Source organism: Rattus norvegicus, chromosome 1 (genome assembly GCF_021556685.1).
Source record: "Rattus norvegicus strain SHRSP/BbbUtx chromosome 1, alternate assembly SHRSP_T2T, whole genome shotgun sequence".
NCBI classification, from domain to species: Eukaryota; Metazoa; Chordata; class Mammalia; order Rodentia; family Muridae; genus Rattus; species Rattus norvegicus.
In genome coordinates this window covers 171197552-171218850 of record NC_141534.1, presented here as the reverse complement: position 1 = coordinate 171218850, position 21299 = coordinate 171197552, and the positions used below count along the sequence as shown (strand labels likewise).

Below are 21299 nucleotides of genomic sequence, written 5' to 3'. Positions count from 1 at the left end.
TTATGTATTTGCAGCAGTATTAGTTTTAGATCTATCTTTAGAAAGCAATTTGGAAGTACACAATGTATTATTTTCACAGCACGGTATAACTACAGTGAGTTCACTAGAACTTATTTTTTTAAGATTTATTTATTTATTATATATGTACACTGTCACTGTCTTCAGGCACACCAAAAGAGGGTATCAGATCCCATTATAGATGGTTGTAAACCACCATGTGGTTGCTGGGATTTGAACTCAAGACCTCTGAAAGAGCAATCAGTGCTCTTAACCACTGAGCCATCTCTTCAGCCCCCCAGAATTTACTTTTTAATGTCTAGCTCTATAGACTTTGTTTTCAAAGTCATATCTCCCTGTTTACTGCCCCTGGCCACTCTAGCCAACAGTATCCACCCTCTCATTCTATGTCAATTACAGTCTAGTCATCAAAAATCAAGGCCCATCATACTCTATGAGGATTCTGCTTTCTGTGCTAGACTGTTAAAAATATTCACAGGTATTAGGCAATTTTCTGGTAATTTCCATGTTGCTGAGAACATGGATTAGCTAAGAGCTGATATTTTAAAAGCTTTCTGAGGACTCAAAAAATAAACAGATTGTGAGTTAAGATAACTTGAAAGTACACACTCTATTCATGTTGGTAGGAAATAAAACCCATAGCTATTCACTGACATGCACGAACGGCTTCCATGAAAGACTAATGGAGTTAGAAAGCAAAACAAAGAAGAGAAGGGACCATTGTGTTCACTGTCTCTCTTGCTCCTCCCACTCTCTGTCTCTGCCCAGATGACTGCTATTATTTTTCTACCTTCCCTCCCAAGAGAATGTACATTTCTATAACTCCATGGCCTCTGCCAGTAAACCTATATGAGCCTGGGTATTTATATGTGACCTTTCCTTTAACATTTTTAAATTAACTAATTAATTAACTAATTATTAATCATATACAATGCAATTTGATCATATATACCCTCTTCCAAGTGCTTCTAGGTCCACCCATCTTCTCTACTCCTGCAAATCCAACTATGTGTTCTTTTATCTTTTTAAATCCATGAGTCCAATTTATGCTGCCTGAATACTCTTGAATATGTGGCCATTGCTGGAGCATCAATCTACTAGGGGCCACATCCTTAAAAAAAACTGATGGTCTCCCAGAAACCATCAGCTTCTCTGGGAATGTTGGCTTTCTGACCTTGTAGGGTCAGCATTACCGGAGAGTGTTTGGATTCGCAGAGCGTCTTAGCTGCCCTGTCAGTGTCTATACTGCTGTTGCTATTTCTCTTACTTCAGATATGTCAATTTGGAAACCGAGAGTATAGTTTCCAACTGCTGCCCCTTTACTTTTTATTGAAGGAGAAAGAAAGTCCAGCCTCTCTTCCTGTAAGGTCAGATTTACAACTCCTCATCCATGGCTGTTTTTGGCATGTGAGGTTACAGACTTTATGTTCCACCATCAGATCATGGATGAAAAATCTATGTTCTGTTTTGCTCTGAAAGATAATCACACAAAACTCAGTGATTTTTCCATAAACAAATTGTCTAATTCTGTGTATTATATTTTTGTGTGAGAATTCTTCAGCTATAGACTTCTATTGGTTAACTGACATATAAGAGTATGCACAAAACATCATTATGATTGGGAACTACAACCAGTTATAAAGTTGGATTGTGTGTTGACAACTAGAGCCATTAAGTTGTTTGATATGGGAAATCGTACAGTGTTTGAGGAAAAGGAAGTTTTGTGAACAGTCATTTCTATTATTGTCATGTAAGAGCCTCCCAATGTAGACGGAGATGGCATCGAAGATAGGTGGAGTTTGCCTTCAAACTCCTCTTGCCAGGCCCACCACTTTTTCACTTACCTCAGGTGAGTGAAAGGTACTTGCAGGATGCTTTGTGTATGTTACCTAAGTAGGCATAGACACTTTTGGAGGGAGATGTATAATCCTCATCACACCAAGAAAACACTAAGGAAAAGTTGAGGAGAGTGCTCAAGACTGCATGGTAGTGAAGTTTTGTTTGAAAATTCAGCCTGGAAGAAAAACATCCAGGTTGTTTCCATCAAAATATCTCTTTTCAGAGCTTATGGGATAGAGACAGTCCTTAAGAACAGCAATAACTTCCCAATGATAACTGGTTCTACCATCTGTCTAGAGTAAAGAGACTGTCAATCTGCTTTTGCTGTTCTCTCATGCAATAGATCTTTGGGGACCTCTTGGCCAAGTTTCCATTTTTCCCTAGATTCTGAGTAAGCCAGGCATGTAAACCTGGGGTCCAGGAAACTGCACAGAGATAGTTTTGAGCTGCTAAGGCTTCACTTACACTGCACAGCTGAGACCTCAGGCCCACAGGGACTTGGAGTTCATTGGCCCTGAGAGATGCTCACAGGAGGAACCCATAAATCCTATTCACTTCCACCTGCTGTCTCTCAGCTTGCCATAGAAGCATCTTCAGAGTTTGTAAGGTTCTGGGTACTGTGTAGAGACAAGGTACCTTTTCCTCATCTTAAATCTAGCATCCACATCACAGAGGTGAGAGATCCATGTCTCATGAGCAGTAGCAGTTCATCAGTCAAAGATGGTTTAGACTTTAGACACAATCTGAGGACTCCTGTCCTTCAGAGACCCTTTCTGCTACACTCTTTGTGTGCAGATGTGACAGAACTCTTTCAGTGTACCTTAAGTTAAAATAAAACACAAAATGTGAGTTGGATATGGAAGCAAAATACTAGGAGCAGCTGAATGATTCCGAACTTATTTGTTCAATTGAGTCAAAGGGGGAATAAAAGCTTTTGATTAGATCGAAGAAAGAATTTCTTTTGACAACAGAGCCTGTTGGGATTGGGCTGGTTACAAGACCATTGTTAAACAAAATTTGAATCATGGGATACTGCCCTTTCATGCCACCTTGTCTTACCATTCTGACACAATACAGCAACACAGAGGCAAAATAGTAATGCTTTGTGCCTGCTTCTCAAGGTGACGGCACAGCAGGATGCTAAGTGCAGAGTGTGCAGGAGCACGTGCAGTGTGCAGGAGTACTACAGTGTGGGGGAGAGCATACAGGGCAGCATGGCTCCCTACTCTCCTCTGGTTCTGTGAAAAGAAAAAACTAAAGTCCTAACAACCCCTTATTTACCACGTCATAGGCACTGTTGAGCCCTATATAATTATATATTTTTGATTTGTGGTTTGTTTTGTTTTCTTTAACTACAGGTGTTTGGATCTAGGATCTCATGCAAGCTGGGCAAGTGCTACCACTGAACTCTGTACCTGGCCCTTTAGATTTATAACACATACATCATCTATTACATCTAATCTAACTATTTCTGTATATCACTCCTTAATCTCCTGCGGAGTTGATGCGTTTAGGACTATCCTCATCTTAGAATAAGAATATGAATGCTGAGAAGGCCTGACGACCCTGTGCTAAGTCACGGCTTTTGTAGCAGAAGTTGGGTTTGCAGCTAAACAACCTGGCTTCAGAGCCTGCTTGGAATTTTGTCATTGGGCTGAAGAAGGAACAAATAAGAAAAATGTAAATGATGTCATATTTCTATCCTTGCTTCTTCCAGAAATCAGATGAGGACCCATAATTGGATCAAATTATGCTTCTGATATAATCGATTCTCCCCAAATAATAAAGAAAAGAAGACTGAACAGAGGGTTCTAATTTTTTTCTTGATCCCTTCCACCTTGCCTTCTGTGTATCTGGCTGGACTTCTTAAGGTTCTGGTGCTCTATTCTTCCCAAATGTGGTCCTTTTTAAATTAATAATTTTATAATTAATCTGACAGATAAATTATATTTACTTATTATATACAAAATAATATTTTAAATTATGATGTGCAATGTTCCTTTATTTATTTATTTATTTATTTATTTATTTATTTATTTATTTATTTATTTATTTATTATTGTTTACTTATTCACTTTACATCCCGCTCACTGCCCCATTCCCAGTCATTACCTCCCACAATCCCTCCCTATCTCCTCTCCACTTGGTACTCTGCAACCCCGGCATATAAAGTAACTGAGAGGCTAGGCACATCTATTCCCACTGAGGCCAGACAAAGCAGCCCAAGTAGAAGAACACATAGCACGTACAGGCAACAGCTTTTGGGATAGCCCCTGCTCCAGTGTTCAGGACCCACAATGAAAACCGAGCTGCACATAAGCCTCTTAGGCAGGAGTTGGTTCATAAAGCACCTGGAGAGGAGGAGCTCCAAGAACCCAAGGTCTCCCTAAAGAGAATGGTCAGGAAAAACAGAAGAGATGGTAATGACCTCATGGTATCTGGAGATAGCAAAGGGTAGGGCCAAACCTTGGTTCCTAGCTGGTTTGTGAACCACCATGTCCCTAGGACTGACACTGGAAAAGATAAGTCCAAGTGAGTCAGAACAGAGACACTGTCTAGAAAAGGATGCACAGCCGGATAAGCATTCAGCATCTAAGCAAGTGGTGTGGGCAGCTTCCAACAAAGGGGAACTGCTGTCCTGAGAGGAAAGGAGCTAGGGACGGGGGAGGATGAACAGTCCTGGACTGAATCTGGGAGATCTTGTGCGGCTCCAGCCCTATGTGACCTTTCTATAAAGGCATTTTCTGATTCCAGAAAGCAGGCTGAAGTAATGTGACATGTCTACAGTAGTGTCTCCACCACACAGATGCAGCTGGACTCTGTGTCACAGCCCAGAGCCAGTCTAGTGCTGGGAGCTAAGGGAGAATGCTGCTGCTTTTCTCCCTCTGAGACTGAGATGCTGAAGTTGCCATGCAGGAGAGGGCTTGTTACAAGAATAGAGCAGGCAGATAGAAAGTGAAAAGAGTTCAGTGATGCCTGCAGAGAGTCAGGAAACGGCAGAGGTAAGGCCTGAGCAGTGGCTCTCAACCTGTGGGTCAAGACTCCTTTGGGGAGTCTAATAACCCTTTATACAAGGGTCGCCCAAGACCACCAGAAAACACAGATATCTACATTATGGTACGTAATAGCCCCAAAATTGCAGCTCTGAAGTAGCAACAAAAATAATTTTATGGTTGGGGGTCACCACAACATGAACTATATTACAGGGTCGCAGCATTGGGAAAGTTGAGAACCACTGGGATGGAGGACACAAGGAGGGTCCACAGTTTCCCTTCCCCCATCTTCACTTAGTGTGTAGAGGAAGTAAAGGAGAGGTGTTTGCTATGGTTACAAAGGGTCCAAAGCAGTTGTCCTTGGAAAGATGCCAACAGGATGTGTGCTGGTAGAGCCGTCACCCTGAGCATAGGACTTCGATAAGGGGCCCTCTCATGGGTACAGTTGTGCTTACCCTGTGGTTTGGGGACAGACATTTCCAGCTACTGAGGGAGTTGATACATTAGGTTCTTTGTATTCTGCCCTGTGTAAGGGACCCAAACAGGATGTTCTCAGGGTCCTGAGGAGTTTGTGGGGCCCAATGGTAAGGGGACAGGGCTGGGTGCCATGACTTGGCAAAGCATCATCTTCCAAAAGGAAGTTGTGGTTCCTAATCAGTGGCTCCTGTGTGGGAACATCTAGTGTGGGTTTTAACTTCTCTGCTCTGTGGGAAGCTGTGCAAATGACTGACTACCCCAGAAGTAGCTCTGCTAAACTTGACAGCTCTGCTAAACTGTTGTCCGGTCACCTGCCTGAGGTTCCTCACTCTGTAGCTTAATAATCTAATAGGCCATGGTTAGAGCACCAGATTCCACCTCTCAGGAAACTGAGCGACAAAACTGGTCTCTGGGTAGATCACAAATGAACTCTCTTTTCCTGAGATTCTTTCCTCCAGGTTGGTTTGTGTGGTGTGGTGGTAGTGGTGGTTTGTATGTGTGTTTATGGATGTGTGTGCACGGTATATGGTGGTGTTGGTATCTGAGTTAGCCTGTGGTGACTTAGAATCCATAATCTTACTGCCTTACCCTGAAAACATACAAAGATTTCCCTATATTGTAATATAATGTAATTCCCCAGAATTATGTCTAACTCAGGTCTCAGAGTCTTTCTAGAATAGGAAACAGAGAACTCATGTGTGTTTTTAAAACCAGCTGTACAGCACAGATAGGGTTTTGAAGGACGAGTGAGCAGTCAGAGAGCCTTTAGTAGTAGGCGGCCTCAGAGTCTGAACTTAGGGTCACTGTGAGAAAGAGGGGAACAGCAGCTGGCAATGACATCTAGTGTCACTGGGGAGACTCCACATTGCTTGAGTAGTAAGTACTCAAGTAAGTGACTAAGAACACACACACACACACACACACACACAGAGAGAGAGAGAGAGAGAGAGAGAGAGAGAGAGAGAGAGAGAGGGAGGGAGAGGACAGACAGAGACAGAGACACACCCCCACACAGAGAGAGACAGGCAGACAGACACACACATACACACACACACACACACACACACAGAGAGAGAGAGAGAGAGAGAGAGAGAGAGAGAGAGAGAGAGAGAGGACAGACAGACAGAGACAGAGACACACCCCCACACAGAGAGAGACAGGCAGACAGACACACACATACACAGAGAGACAGGCAGACACACACACACTTACACACACACACACACACACACACACACACACACACACACACACACACACGTTTAGAATAGCCCAATGTGAGAGTCCTAAGCTGTGATTTCTTGTCCAGGCCTTAGCAATCAAACTCTTCCTTGAGAGGCCAGAGAGCTTGAGGCTTGATAGCCTTCTGTCGCTGGTGGCATAGAGGCTTCTTAGAACACGTGTAGCAGAGACTGGACATCCAGCATAGAGAGATTAAAGAGCATTTGGAGGTTAAGTAGAATGATAGTGTTTAGAGCACTCAGCATTGTGGAGGAGGTGATCGCTGAGGATGAGGGAAGGCTTGTAAGAAGGCAACACAGTGCAGTGTTGCTTAAGCGATCCCCCAAGGGGCACACTTTGGCCCCCATCCAAGGGCCATGGTTAAGTGGCCAAGTAAATGGCTTTGGTCCTTAGAATGAACAGGTTAGGTTGCATTTCCTTCTAGGGCCTTCCTCCCCTGAAAGTTGAGGAAAAGACCATAATCCCCTTTGAAAGGGACCCATCCCAAGGCCCCTCCAAATGTCTCAGGTTTGCTTTAATCTATTTGTATAAGAGGGCCTGAAAGGTGGGGACAGACATCAGTCTGGGATGGATGAGGACAACCATGTTTTCATAGGAGAAACCCACTTCCACCCATGTTTGAAGTCACCAGTTTGCTATGACACTTTCCCTCCTTTCAAGACCCTTCACACATCTTATCCCTTTTGATGTTGAAATCTTTGTCCCTCCTCCTGAGACTATTCATTTGCACTGAAGATAAAAGCTCAGGGAAAGCTAGGGACTTAATCACACACCTACAGTTGGATCAAGATGCGGTCTGACCCAGCTCTTATGGCCTCTTTCCTACTGCTGCTGCCCCTGGTGCTTCCAGGACAGCCTCAGGTACAGGGAGAGGATGTAAGTATCATGTAGGAGAGAGATGGTTCTATATTTTGGGGTGGCTGACGTTTTCATTCTCATGTTGTTCAAGAATTCCTACATCCTTGGCAAGAGTGAAGGTAGAGAGAACTCGAAGAGGAAAGTTGAATGGTGGGGCAGCATTTTGTTCTAATTTTCACTTAGGTCGTATGGGCACAGGATGAGATACAGAGATAGAGACAGAGATGAGTTGCTCTATTTTAGCTTCTGCCTTAATCTAAAACCTACTGAAGTGAGTTTCAGGCTGGAGACATAACCAGAATAAACTATGGGTATGAGAGCTCAAAAAGATATGGTAGAGGGTAAAACTCAGACAAGTATAGAGGCCATATGTTTAGATGTTTCTATAAAGGAACTCCAGTTGCTATAATGAGCCTAGTCTAAAAACTGAGGAAGGAACTTTCAATCTAGTGAGAGTTTATTCAGCTTCAAATAGAAGTGGGAACTAATTAAAGAATTATAATAACACATTTAAGTGACTGTATTACAAGCAGGTAGGTTCTATTACAGGTGTTGTATGTATGTATATATGTATGTATGCATGCATGTATGTATCTACTTTCCTATCATCTATCTATCTATCTATCTATCTATCTATCTATCTATCTATCTATCTATCTATCTATCTACCTACTTACCTACCTACCTACCTACCTATCTTAAAGTAAAATAGGGTAAATCACACAATGTCTGCCACTATCCACCTGAAGGTACTGGGGGCACAGAGAGATATGCAATGTCAAGAGAGAAAAAAAGGGAATATAGCTCTAGAATCAGTGAATTTGAACTGGATGTGAGCAAGTCACATTATGGCAAGGGTAAGAAGATTTCAACACATGTGTTTCTTAGCCCTAGAGCTGCTGCATGCTTTGCCTGGTTCACTGTGGCCAGGTTGCTCCCTCCTACCTTTCTGAGCTTATGCTGACCCACTCCATCATAATGTAGAGCCATGTAGCTGCCTTCCATGTTAGAGCACAAGATCTGGAATAAATGTTAAATTTTGGAGAAGCTCGCGGCCTTGTCAGTTATTAATTACATGATTTTGTAAGGTTCCTATAGTTTAAGAACCTTGTGGTTTTTTAAAAATTTTTATTGAATTGGGTATTTCTTATTTACATTTCAAATATTATTCCCTTTCTCTGTTTCCTGTCCATCAGTCCCCTAACCCCTCCCTCTCCCCTTGTACAAGGGTGTTCCCCTCCCCATCAACTCCTCCTTTAACGCCCTCCCAACAATCCCCTACACTGGGGGTCCAACCTTGGCAGGACCTAGGCCTTATCCTTCCACTGGTGCCCAACAAGGCCATCCTCTGCTACATATGCAGTTGGAACCATGGATCAGTCCATGTATAGTCTTTGGGTAGTGGTTTAGTCACTGGAAGCTCTGGTTGGTTGGCATTGTTGTTCTTATAGGGTTGCAAGCCCCTTCAGCTCTTTCAGTCCTTTCTCTAATTCCTCAGTTCAGTGGTTTGCTGCTAGCATTCACCTCTGTATTTGACATGTTCTGGCTGTCTCTCTCAGGAGAGATCTATATCTAGTTCTGGTCAGCATGTACTTCTTAGCTTCATCAATCTCTCTAGTTTTGGTGGATATATATATATATATATATATATATATATATATATATATATATATATATGCCACATGTGGGGCAGGCTCTGAATGGCAGTTCCTTCAGTCTCTGCTCTAAACTTTGCCTCCCTATCCCCTCTTATGGATATTTTTGTTCCCCCTTTAAAGAAGGAGTGAAGCACAGCATTTTGGTCATCCTTCTTGAGTTTCATGTGGTCCGTGCATTGCATCTTGGGTAATTCGAGCATTTGGGCTAGTATCTACTTATCAATGAGTGCATACAATGTGTGTTTTTCTGTGATTGGGTTACCTCACTCAGGATGATATTTTCTAGTTCCCTCCATTTGCCTATGAGTTTCATGAAGTCATTGTTTTTAATAGCAGAATAGTACTTCATTGTGTAGACGTACCACATTTTCTGTATCCATTCCTCTGTTGAAGGGCATCTGGGTTCTTTCCAGCTTCTGGCTCTTATAAGTAAGGCTGCTATGAACATAGTGGAGCACGTGTCTTTGTTATATGTTGGGGCATCTTTTGGGTATATGCCCAGGAGAGGTATAGTTGGGTCCTCAGTCTGTGCAATGTCCAATTTTCTGAGGAACCTACAGACTGATTTCCAGTGTTTTTTTTATTTTAATGGCAGTGCATGCATCACTGCTCACCTCATGCTATGTTCTTGTGTTAGATCTGAATCCAGATGTGGATGCCAACTGTTGCTTCCCTTGATGATTAGGAACTCTCTCTGCCTGTTTTCTAAAGGAGAGGCTGAGGTTGTGGAGATCTGTCACAAGTACTAAGAATGGAGACTTTGTAGAGAACCAAAGTTTCTTAAGCCTGCCTCAGCACTTTTCTGAAGGCCAGAATTGATACCTTCCCCCACACATGAAGGGAATATTGGCAATAGGCTATGTGGTGTGTAGCCATATCCATTCAGTACATGTTACAGGGTGAGGGTGGTCAAATAATGGAAGCTGGAAGGGAACTGAAACTTCACTGGCACATTAAAAATAACTCAAACTCCCAGCAGAGGGACCACTATGCAGTCAGTAGGATCTCCATGTGTGAAGTGAACTGTTCTTCAGCAGGGCTGGCTTCCTTTCCTGTTTCCCGTTTGCAAACAGCATGTGGTGGTCCAGTTGCTTCATTGCCCTCAGTGTGTCTTTGGTCTTGCTTTTGCAGCTGGTAAGAAGTGTATTAAGTTCTATGGATGAGAGTGGCACTTTCCAGTGTGTGGTCCATCTACCCAACAGCTCTATCTTCCTGCAGCAGCTGGAACAGCTACAGAGTACATTACAGGAGCTCATTGGCAAGTATGAACAAGAGCTGTCCAGGGTGAGTGATGGAGCTTTGTGTTGGAGTTGGGATAGTAGTTTTGGAAGCACACCCTTTATTGGTTTCAGCTTAGGAATGAGTCCATGGCAATGATTCCTTGTCTTTGAGATCAATCCTTAGAATCAAATGGAAAGCCAGTACTATTCTTATGGTCTCCAACAGTAATAACAATAAAACAAAGCTCATAGATGATTACAGGTGCTTTTTTTATTGATAGATAAATTACTAGCCATAGATTCATTGAAAAACAAGAAATTAGAACCATAGACAGACATGTAGTTTAATCAAAGGCTTGAAATCAGGATGACCAATGTGAAGGAGCAGAGAATAGGTTTGTGTCAACGAACTGAGTGTTGTGTTCATGGGTTTGTGGACTGATCTGGAAAGCCCAGCACTAAGCCTAATAAGGGCAAATGAGCGGAAATATTATATCTGCAGTCAAGTGTGGCAGTGAACCTTACTTGCTGAGCTCCCAAGTAAGCTTCATGATATAAGGTCAAACGAACAGTTGGTATTTTTATATTTTTTACTCATCTAAGTAGTCCTAAAGGGTGGCTCTAGAGTGTTCTATGGATGGTATAGGTGGAATTTTTTTGGCTCCAGAAAAAGAAGGACCTGAATATCCTCAGGTAAGAAATGGAGATAATAGTACTGTTAAATAAGGTGTTAGACATAGATGCTTTGTGAGTCATAATCTCTGGATGTGAATGGATGGGAAAAGTCAGCATCCTTGACATTTAGAGGAACTATATACCTATCCTCTCATGCCCAGGTCAAGGAGTATGCACATGTCATTGAAGATCAAGACAGCCAGACTCTAGAACTGAGTCACATGCTGGAGGCCAGAAATCCTGGTGTCACTCTGTCCCAATATGACAACCCAGCCTTCAACCTGCTACGCCTGGAGCTAGAAGGAGCACAGGAGTTGGCAGCCCAGCTTAAGGCCAACGGAGGTGTGAGTGGAGCCTCAGACCTCCTCTATGAACTGCAGAACCGGGTGTGTAGATATATTAAAGAGCCCCCCCCCTTACTCTCACAGCCCCTGTCTTACCTGGTGAAGTATATTTGACACCTTCAAAAACCCTTTCTTTCTGGAGAAAGATGATAGCATGAGTTGAGCTTGAGCAAACTCTATGATCCTGCAATCTCATATTCTCAGGTGACCAATGCCAGTCTGACCTTGAAGCTTCTGGTTGACTCTGACCGTCAAAGCTTCCATGCCCTCCAAGAGGAAGTGGACATCCTTGAGGGCCAACTAAGTGAGTGCGAGAGGGAAAAGGAACAGGAACAATCCTCCAGACACCCTGGTCCACCTCTGGCTCCTGGTGAGTTCACAGACTGGTTTCCCCAAGATTTTGTTTCTCAACGATTGGGCCAATACATGCTTGCTATAGTAAACTGAGGGACTAAGGGGAAGCCAGTAAAGATCTTGATAAGGAATAAATCTTCAGTTTCCTGTTCATACCAAGATTGGTATCTTCTCACGGACATAATCACATATGCAGCCATTCATACTGCTCCTAGCCCAGCATGTGCATTTGTCTCTATTCCTGCAAAATCAGTCTATTTATATGATTATGTGTACACTTATGTGCATGAACATGCTCTCAAGCACACATGTGATAATTATGGTCCATACTCTGCTTCCTATGGGTTACACACCTAGCTTATATCTTGTCCACTCTCCCCTGTAGGTTCCTGTGCTCATGGAGGCCTGCAGAAAGTGAGCAGACCCCTTGTGGTAAAGCTCAATTGGAGGGGTTTATCATATAAGGCAGGTGCCTGGGGTCGCGACTCAGCACCCAATCCAGTTTCTTCCCTTTACTGGGTGGCTCCACTGCGTGCTGATGGCAGGTGAGTCCTAGATGACAAATTTTCGGTGCCTGGATCCATTCCATATGAACTTTAACCTGGCTCCAACAGGTTTCTCAGTAGCCCTAGTACAGATTCTTATCTTTGTCTTATGTTTGCTACTGAGCCAGCCAGGGTAGCCTAGGACTGGCAGTCCAACCAATACTTCCTATGGGACTTACATGGCTCCTACTACTCTGAAGTTTTTAATTTTATTGCAGACCAAAGTCTTATCCCAACTCAAATACAAACTGTCCTATAACTTATCTTTAGGGTTGAAATCTTTTGCTTAGAATTTCAAACAATGATCCTGGTCAACCTTGAGATATATAGTAAGATTGTAGTGAGGATGATTTTTAATATTGGCTTTATGCTAAGTGACTTCGGATTGATGAATCATTCTTAACTATGCAGAACCAGAGGGTAATTACATATATGACAAAACTTCATGAGATTACATGGAGAAGTAGGAATAACCACTGTAGGTGCTCTGACAAGTGTTTGTTGGTTAAATGAATGGCTAGTTGAATCAGTGAACAGTTATGCGAGCCCTTCAAGGTATCAGCTGGCTAGGAAGGTGGGTGCAACTCACTCAGGTTAAAGTCCATGTATGTGGAAGTGTGGTGTAGACCTACCTGAGCAGCAGTTCACGGGAGAGAGAAACAAATTTGAGTGGAACCAGCCTTTAAAGAGTCCTGCTTGAAGCTTTTCTGAAAGAAATGAACATTAGTCATAATAATGCTTCCCAACTTCAATTATTAGCCTATTTAGCCTGTAAGATACACCAGCAAGCCTGTATCTTTACTCCGGGTACTCTCAAGAGGCTAATTGGTAGAACTACTGCCCAATGTTAAAGCATTAAATGCTTATAACTTAAGAACGATTTTTATTGAAACTTCCTTGAACCTAACTCTAGAACCGTATTCCGCTCGCATCTCACCAGCAGGTGGCATGTAGTGCAGCCATGGTACAGATGCTGTCCGTAAAGGATGCATCAGCTACTATTTGTTATTTGCTCTTCATAATAAACACTATACTAAATTTATTGTTTTCAATGTCTAGGTCATTTCTCATAGTCAATGTTTTTTGTTATTCCTATCAGGTTTCAGTTATAAACTCTGTGACTTCGAAGAAAGAATCTAAGCGTTCTGAGACCTAGCCCTATAATCTTTGAGGGTATCTTTGCTTTATGTAATATTTTCAGTATTATTTAATGAGAATATGCATTTACATGGCCGGCAGACACTGCAGTTGTTGCTTTTAGAATGGCTGTTCATTTGTTCATTTGGGCATAGTGCATAGTAAATAAAAGATGGAATATAAATTCCATTTGGCTCCAAAGTCTATGCTCTTAATTGGCATGTGAGGCTTCCCACTGTTATTTTTGTAGGTCAGAGAATTTCATATATAAATGCAATGTATGTTCATCATGACTACCCTTCCCTCCCTGACTCATCTCTAACTCTTCCTGTGTGCACCCCACATCTCCCTTTAAAATTTATATTCTCTTTTTCTGTAATTACACACACACACACACACACACACACACACACACACACACACAAACCAAACACACACAGTGTTTCCCATATGTACCCATCTGTAGGGCTGACCACTTGGACATGGGCAAATCTGTTAGGGAGTTCGTGCCTGAAGAAAACAGATTCTCTTTCCCCCACAGTTATGGACTGCTTGTAGCTCTCTATCCCCTGGCAGTGACTTTGGGTGACTGTATTGTTGTAAATTCATTGGTACAAAATTTCTGTCATATCCAAAAGACACAGCAGGCTTCTGGTCCTTTGGTTGTTACACTTAATCTTTCCATCCTCTCTTCTATATTTCCTGGGTCATGTTATAGATGTTTCATTTGAGGATGACCATTTTCATAGTACTTTACTACCCTGGTTACTGCTGTAGTTAATGGTTCTAATGTTGGGTGGGGCTTGGCCTAGGTACTTTGACTATTATAGGCTGCACAAATCCTATGATGACCTGGTACTGCTGAAGCACTATGAGCAGTGGAAGATGGGCTATGGTGACGGCAGTGGCAACACCGTGTACAAGAACTTCATGTACTTTAATTACTATGGCACAAGATACATGGCCAAGGTGGACCTTTCCTCCAACACCCTAGTGCTACGACGACCATTGCCTGGTGCCACCTACAACAACCGCTTCTCATATGCTTGTGTGCCTTGGACTGACATAGATTTTGCTGGTGACGAGAAGGGACTGTGGGTTTTCTATGCCACAGAGGAGAGTAAAGGCAATCTGGTTGTAAGTCTTCTCAATGACAGCACCTTAGAAGTTGAGCAAACCTGGTATACCAGCCAGTATAAGCCTGCTCTTTCAGGGGCCTTCATGGCCTGTGGGGTGCTCTATGCTTTGCGTTCTCTAAGCACTCGTCAAGAGGAAATATTTTATGCTTATGACACGACCACTGGGCAGGAACACCACCTCAGCATCCTGTTGGACAAGATGCTGGAAACTCTGCATGGCATCAATTACTGCCCTTGGGATCACAGGCTCTATGTTTATAATGATGGGTTCTTAATAAATTATGACCTTACCTTCCTGACACTAAAGCTGCCAAGCTCTCCCATGAAAAGGCCTTCTGGGGCTCCAGCTCCATTCAAACCTATCAAATCCAACCAGCCATCTAGGATAAGAGACTCCATGACTCACCAGGGTCCTATTAGAAATATGTTTTCTCCCTCCCCTCTTGAAGGACGATTCCCTTAATAACTATCCCTCCAAATGATTGATTTTGTTTTGTAGATCATCAATATCTCAGTCGACACATTAAGGTACTAATAATGGCTTGCAAGGACTTGATTAAGAAACAAAAGACATTGTTAGCTAGGGAGGGGCTGGCAGGGTAGCTGAGTGCTGGATCATGTGTTTAGCATGTACCAGGCCCTAGATTCAATGCTTAGCACAGTAAGTGGGAAGAAAATGCATTATTCAATCCTTATCACTGAAAAAAATAACAAAAAAAATTAGCTAGAGAGATGGTGCCCTCTTTTTTTTTTCTGATGCTTGGTCATCATGCTTTAAAACTTCTCAGGATAGTACCTAGGATTCTAGGACCATGTGACCTTTAGTTTTCAGGGTTGAGTGCATCTGGCTTCAGTAGAGAAGATCCATGGAAGTTGGTTTTGAGAGTTGGGTAGAGAAGTTCCCTCTCAGATCTCCATACTCTGAAAAGGTTCTGCAGAGAAGGGAGGCAGAATCTTGGTCTGAAGATAAATTCTTTACTGCCCTCAACTGATCTTAAATTTGAGTAGGATTGAAAGAGGCACTTGGGCCTGACTATGTTCCAGGATGTCAGTCAGGATTTATAGCATGAGATATGGATGGGATTGTGGCTCAAGACATTCTCAATAAAGGCTTCTTGGTGTGATTGCAGGAAGTCTCCTAGTCTGTGTTTGTCCTTTTATCCTCCTCTTCAACATACTGAGAACATGCAGTTTCAAATTCTGTGTGTTCCTTATCTGGCTACACAATTCTCCCCTTTCTCTAGGCAGCTGTATACACTCAGATCCCCAAGCTAGAGAATGCATGTACTTTCCCTTTGTGAATATTCACAAATGTGAATCTTAGAACATGTGAAATTTAAATATATTTCTACATTTAAGTATCCATGTATACATTTAATATCCATTAATAATTCATGAGTTTCCTAGTTAAAAAGAAAAAAAACCAAAAAACCAATCAAACATTAGTTCCAAGAATCCGAGTCCCAAGAATCTTGACTCTGGACTCCTGAGAACCTATCTCTTGGGAAATGCATCACTAAACGTTTGCACTGCTACCACTTGACCTAGAGGAACCTTCTGTCCTTGCTGTTTACTTAAGCCCTGCAAAGACCTTGAAATCCTTCACTCAGTCCGTTTTGCTGGTCAGAGATAGAGATCAAACAACATGTAAATTAAGTGAATGAAAATGGGATGGGGGTTTATGGCTGGGAAACAGAAAAAGGGAATAACACTTGAAATGCAAATAAAAGATATCTAATTAAAAAAAAGAAAATGTGCTGTAAATAGCAACTTACTCACTTCTACTTTTGGGGTGTCTTTGTAAAAAGCCTCCACGGGAAAGAGGAACACTCCTCCATTGTTGGTGGGATTGCAGACTGGGAAAACCATTCTGGAAATCAGTCTGGAGGTTCCTCAGAAAATTGGACATTGAACTACCTGAGGATCCAGCTATACCTCTCTTGGGCATATACCCAAAAGATGCCCCAACATATAAAAAAGACACATGCTCCACTATGTTCATAGCAGCCTTATTTATAATAGACAGAAGCTGGAAAGAACCCAGATGCTCTTCAACAGAGGAATGGATACAGAAAATGTGGTACATCTACACAATGGAATATTACTCAGCTATCAAAAACAATGCCTTTATGAAATTCATAGATAGATGGTTGGAACTGGAAAATACCATCCTGAGTGAGGTAACCCAATCACAGAAAAACACACATGGTATGCACTCATTGATAAGTGGCTATTAGCCCAAATGCTTGAATTACCCTAGATGCATAGAACACATGAAACTTAAGACGGATGATCAAAATGTGAATGCTTCACTCCTTCTTTAAAAGGGGAACAAGAATACCCTTGGCAGGGAATAGAGAGGCAAAGATTAAAACAGAGACAGAAGGAACACCCATTCAGAGCCTGCCCCACATGTGGCCCATACATATACAGCCACCCAATTAGACAAGATGGATAAAGCAAAGTAGTGCAGGCTGACAGGAGCCAGATGTAGATCTTTCCTGAGAGAGACAGCCAGAATACAGCAAATACAGAGGCGAATGCCAGCAGCAAACCACTGAACTGAGAATAGGACCCCCGTTGGAGGAATCAGAGAAAGAACTGGAAGAGCTTGAAGGGGCTCGAGACCCCTTATGAACAAAAATGCCAAGCAACCAGAGCTTCCAGGGACTAAACCACTACCTAAAGACTATACATGGACTGACCCTGGACTCTGACCTCATAGGTAGCAATGCATATCCTAGTAAGAGCACCAGTGGAAGGGGAAGCCCTTGGTCCTGCTAAGACTGAACTCCCAGTGAACGTGACTGCTTGGGGGGAGGGTGGCAATGGGGGGAGAATGGGGAGGGGAACACCCATAAAGAAGGGGAGGGGGGTTAGGAGGATGTTTGCCCGGAAACTGGGAAAGGGAATAACACTCGAAATGTAAATAAGAAATACTCAAGTTAATAAAAAAAAAAAGCCTCCATGGCCAGTCTCATCAGTCTCATATCTACTTCCTGGAGAAAACAATCATATATGGACACATTCTCATTTAAGTCAACAATCTCACAGTCTAGACCTCAGAGTACTTAAGATTTTCACATAAGATTTTCACTTTTGTTTCATTTTTCTTTCTTCAAACATTATTTTATTTAATTAATTTAGTTTTGGAGACAAGGTCTCACTATCCTGGCTGGCCTGGAACATACTCTGTAGAGCAGACTCACCATCGACATCTTCCTGTCTCTGCTTCCAGAGTGCTGGGGTTAAAGGCACGACTTATCAAGTCTGACCTCCATTTCCCTTTCTAATGGTCACTTTGTAAAGATCATTAGCAAAATTAATAAGTCCTTCCTGTGATGTAGACTTCATTCTTTCTGTCTAGATTGAGTCTTTTTAATGTTTTCAGCAGATCTAGCACTTTATACAATAAGCCTAGCCATTCCAACACACGGCACTATAAAAAACACACATTCCATGTCTTGTCTTATTGCTACTATTATTATTTACTGGGAACTTTTATCTTCATTTTTTAAAAATCTTCCCTATTTTGTTTTATTGCAAAGAGAAACATCTGCACTCTCCCAAATTTATTCATCTCCATTTCATCATGATGTATTGTGAGGCTTAAGTTGACATCACAATATTTCTTTTCTGAACACCCTCGGGGGTGGGGCAGCTGTGAAGGGTCATCACTACTTAGTCCACTCTGTGCCAAGTATGAGTCAGTAGCCACGCCAGGCCTCAGCTGGGCCACATCTGGAGAATTGGGGTGAGGGTTCAACATCGAATAATTCTGGCTTTTGCCCATTCATGCCTTTTAGGGGCATCAAGAAAAATTAACCTATGACCTCAGAACACAACACCTGCAACGAAGGCCAGCAGGACCACTTGCCTGCCCTCACCTCCCTACCCCTGCTTCTGCCTAATCTCCATCTGACTATCCACTAAGGTCTATGCCGCATATTATCTCTCGGTCACCTAGGATGCCCCAGAGCAGGCATCCTGCAGGTGTGCCTGCAGATGGGAATATCCCTCCAGGTGTCATTCGAGTGATTGTGAAGACTCCAGGCAACCAGAACGTCTTTACAGTAGCTGAAGACACCTCAGTGAGACAATTCAAGGAACAACTGTCTTCTCACTTCAAATGCCAAATGGAACAACTGGTACTGGTGTCCATGGGCCGCCTCCTAAAAGACCATGACACACTGAGCCAGAGGGGCATCACAGATGGCCACACCATCCATGTCGTCATCAAATCCAAGCATGGCTCCAGGTCCCTGACTCACTCTTTCCGGAACCTGTTAACCAACAATCCGTGCCATCAAGACAGAAACCCCAAAGGAAATAGCAGCACAGTGTGCCAATCTGCAGGCATGAGTGAAACCAAAGTGGAATCATCCATTCTCATGGAGCCGGATGCATCCAAGGTGTGTACTCAAGACCCGGAAGTGGGTAGTCCAGAGCAGATTGAACAGATGCTGGAGACTCTTTGTGTCCAGAGACTGCTGTCTAATATGTTCTTCATGCATCAGCTGCCCCCAGAACACCCAGATATGCAAGATCTGATACAGCAGAACCCAGAAGTTTCCCATCTCCTTGACAATTCTGAGATCCTATGCCAGACTCTGGAGCTGGCTAGGCACCTTGCCATCATCCAAGAGATAATGCAGATCCAGCAGCCAGCACAGAACCCTGAGCATACACTGAACCCACAGCCATACTTGGGCTTGGAGACAATTCCAAATGGAAACATTGTCCTAGGCCAGGGCTATGACAATTTCAATGACCACATGCTCAATGGTGTGCATGTGCATGATCTTTTGGAGGACGACTCTTTTACAGCTCTTCTGGCTGAACAAGTACTAGAACAAGTCCAGACTCCTTCGCTATGTCAACCACCACCCCAAGAACAATGGGGCCAGCTCTCTTCTTCCCAAGTCATTTTTGCAAATTCTTGTGGATTTTTAACTACCCCAACAGAGGCTAATCTAAACACCACCAACAATGCTTCCAGGGAAAATCCAGCCATAGCTGCCACCCAGGGCCAAAGCAATGTCTGTGCTGTTCAGCAGCCAACTGAGATCCCATCCTTATGCACCATACCAGTCATCCAGGAGCCTCGAGAAGGCGATAAGGATACTACCATCCCTCAAGGGAGCTCTGCCCAGTGGTTAGAGGAAGATCTCCAGCAGTCAGAAGAGCAGTCCAGTTCTCAGATCACAAGAAGCATGATCCAGTTGCTTAGGACCCACCCACACATGGCGGCTGAGATGCTGCTGCTTTTGAATCCGCCTCAACTGAATGAGCAGTGGAGGCAGCAAACTGCCACACCCTTGCAGTCGTCCCAGCTTTCTGACTTGCTTTTAGCCCTAGCCAACCCCAAAACATCGCAAGCACTATTACAAATTGAGCATGGTCTGCAGCTATTGGCTACAGAGGCTCCTGCCCTTTTACCCTACATTGAACCTTACCTATGGGGTCTGGGTTGGCTTATTCCTTCCAGCTGTGACTACCTTGATACAGTGCCCTGGACTTGGAATGTGCAAGACACAGTTGAGCCTCAGTGTCCTGAAAGTTGCCACAAATCTGGAACAGTTCTTCAGAGAGAACAGCCTCTGTCTGGAGACTCTTCCCATTCCCTACAAGCCCCCGAGGTTCGTTTCAGCAAAGAGATGGAATGTCTTCAGGCCATGGGATTTGTGAATTATAATGCCAACTTGCAAGCTCTCATTGCTACTGATGGTGACACCAATGCTGCTATTCACAAACTCAAGGCTTCTCAGGGATTCTAACCATTATGTCTCCCCATCTGCTTTCTACTGCATGCTGACCCATCTGACCACTTCACCTGCCTTTCCTACCTTTCCTGATGTTTCCAACTGGGAGCAGCCCTGGAACAGGAGAAACCAATCAATCTTGCTCAACTGAATACTAGCTTACTGGTCATGGCTGGAAGAACTGTCAATAAAATGGCTACACTTACTTGCCTTCATCTGAGACTTGCCTTCATTTTATTGTTTTTGTTTTCTTTTGTTTTATTGGATATATTTATTAACATTTCAAATGTTATTCCCTTTCCCAGTTTCCAGTCTATAAGTCTCCCTCCCCCTCCCCCATTAAGGTGTTCCACCCCCAACATACACCCCTCCTTACCACCCCCCACTCTACATTCCCCAGCACTTGGGGTGCAACATTGGCAGGACCTAGGGCTTATCCTTCCTCCGGTGCCCAACAAGGCCATCCTCTGCTACATATGCGTTGGAGCCCTGGGTCAGTCCATGTATAGTCTTTGGGTAGTGGTTTAGTCACTGGAAGCTCTGGTTTGTTGGCATTTTTGTTCTTATGGGGTTGCAAGCCTCTTCAGTTCTTTCAATCCTTTCTCTAATTCCTGCAACGGGGGTCCTGTTCTCAGTTCAGTGGTTTGCTGCTAGTATTTGCCTCTGTATTTGACATGTTCTGGCTGTGTCTCTCAGGAGAGATCTATATCTGGTTCCGGTCAGCATGCACTTCTTAGCTTCATCAATCTTATCTAGTTTGGTGGCTGTATCTATATGGGCCACATGTGGGGAAGACTCTGAACGGCCGTTCCTTCAGTCTCTGCTCTAAACTTTGCCTCCATATCCCCTCCTATGGATATTTTTATTCCCCCCCCTTTTTAACTAAAAGAGCTGACGACTTTATTTTCATATTTCACAATATAAGTGAAAACTATACTTTTTTGTATCACTTCTCCCTCCAGAAGCATCCTCTCTGTTAGGAAGGGAAGTTCCTTGTCATTTATCTAGGAAACACTCAGGCTCAGCACCAAGATCTCC

At 43.1% G+C, this 21299-nt stretch overlaps 2 protein-coding genes across 2 annotated transcripts; both read left to right on the top strand.

The window, feature by feature from the left end:
* Positions 1–7333: 7333 nt before the first annotated feature.
* Positions 7334–15626, top strand: Olfm5 (olfactomedin 5). Its single transcript, NM_001439733.1, is given in 6 exon segments — positions 7334–7445; positions 10217–10369; positions 11142–11366; positions 11529–11694; positions 12064–12223; positions 14173–15626. Coding segments are annotated over 6 exon segments (1581 nt in total). The 5' UTR covers positions 7334–7358; the 3' UTR covers positions 14963–15626.
* Positions 15627–18226: 2600 nt separating this feature from the next.
* Positions 18227–20476, top strand: Ubqlnl (ubiquilin-like). Its single transcript, NM_001013899.1, is given in 1 exon segment — positions 18227–20476. A coding segment is annotated over 1 exon segment (1839 nt). The 5' UTR covers positions 18227–18437; the 3' UTR covers positions 20277–20476.
* Positions 20477–21299: the final 823 nt, after the last annotated feature.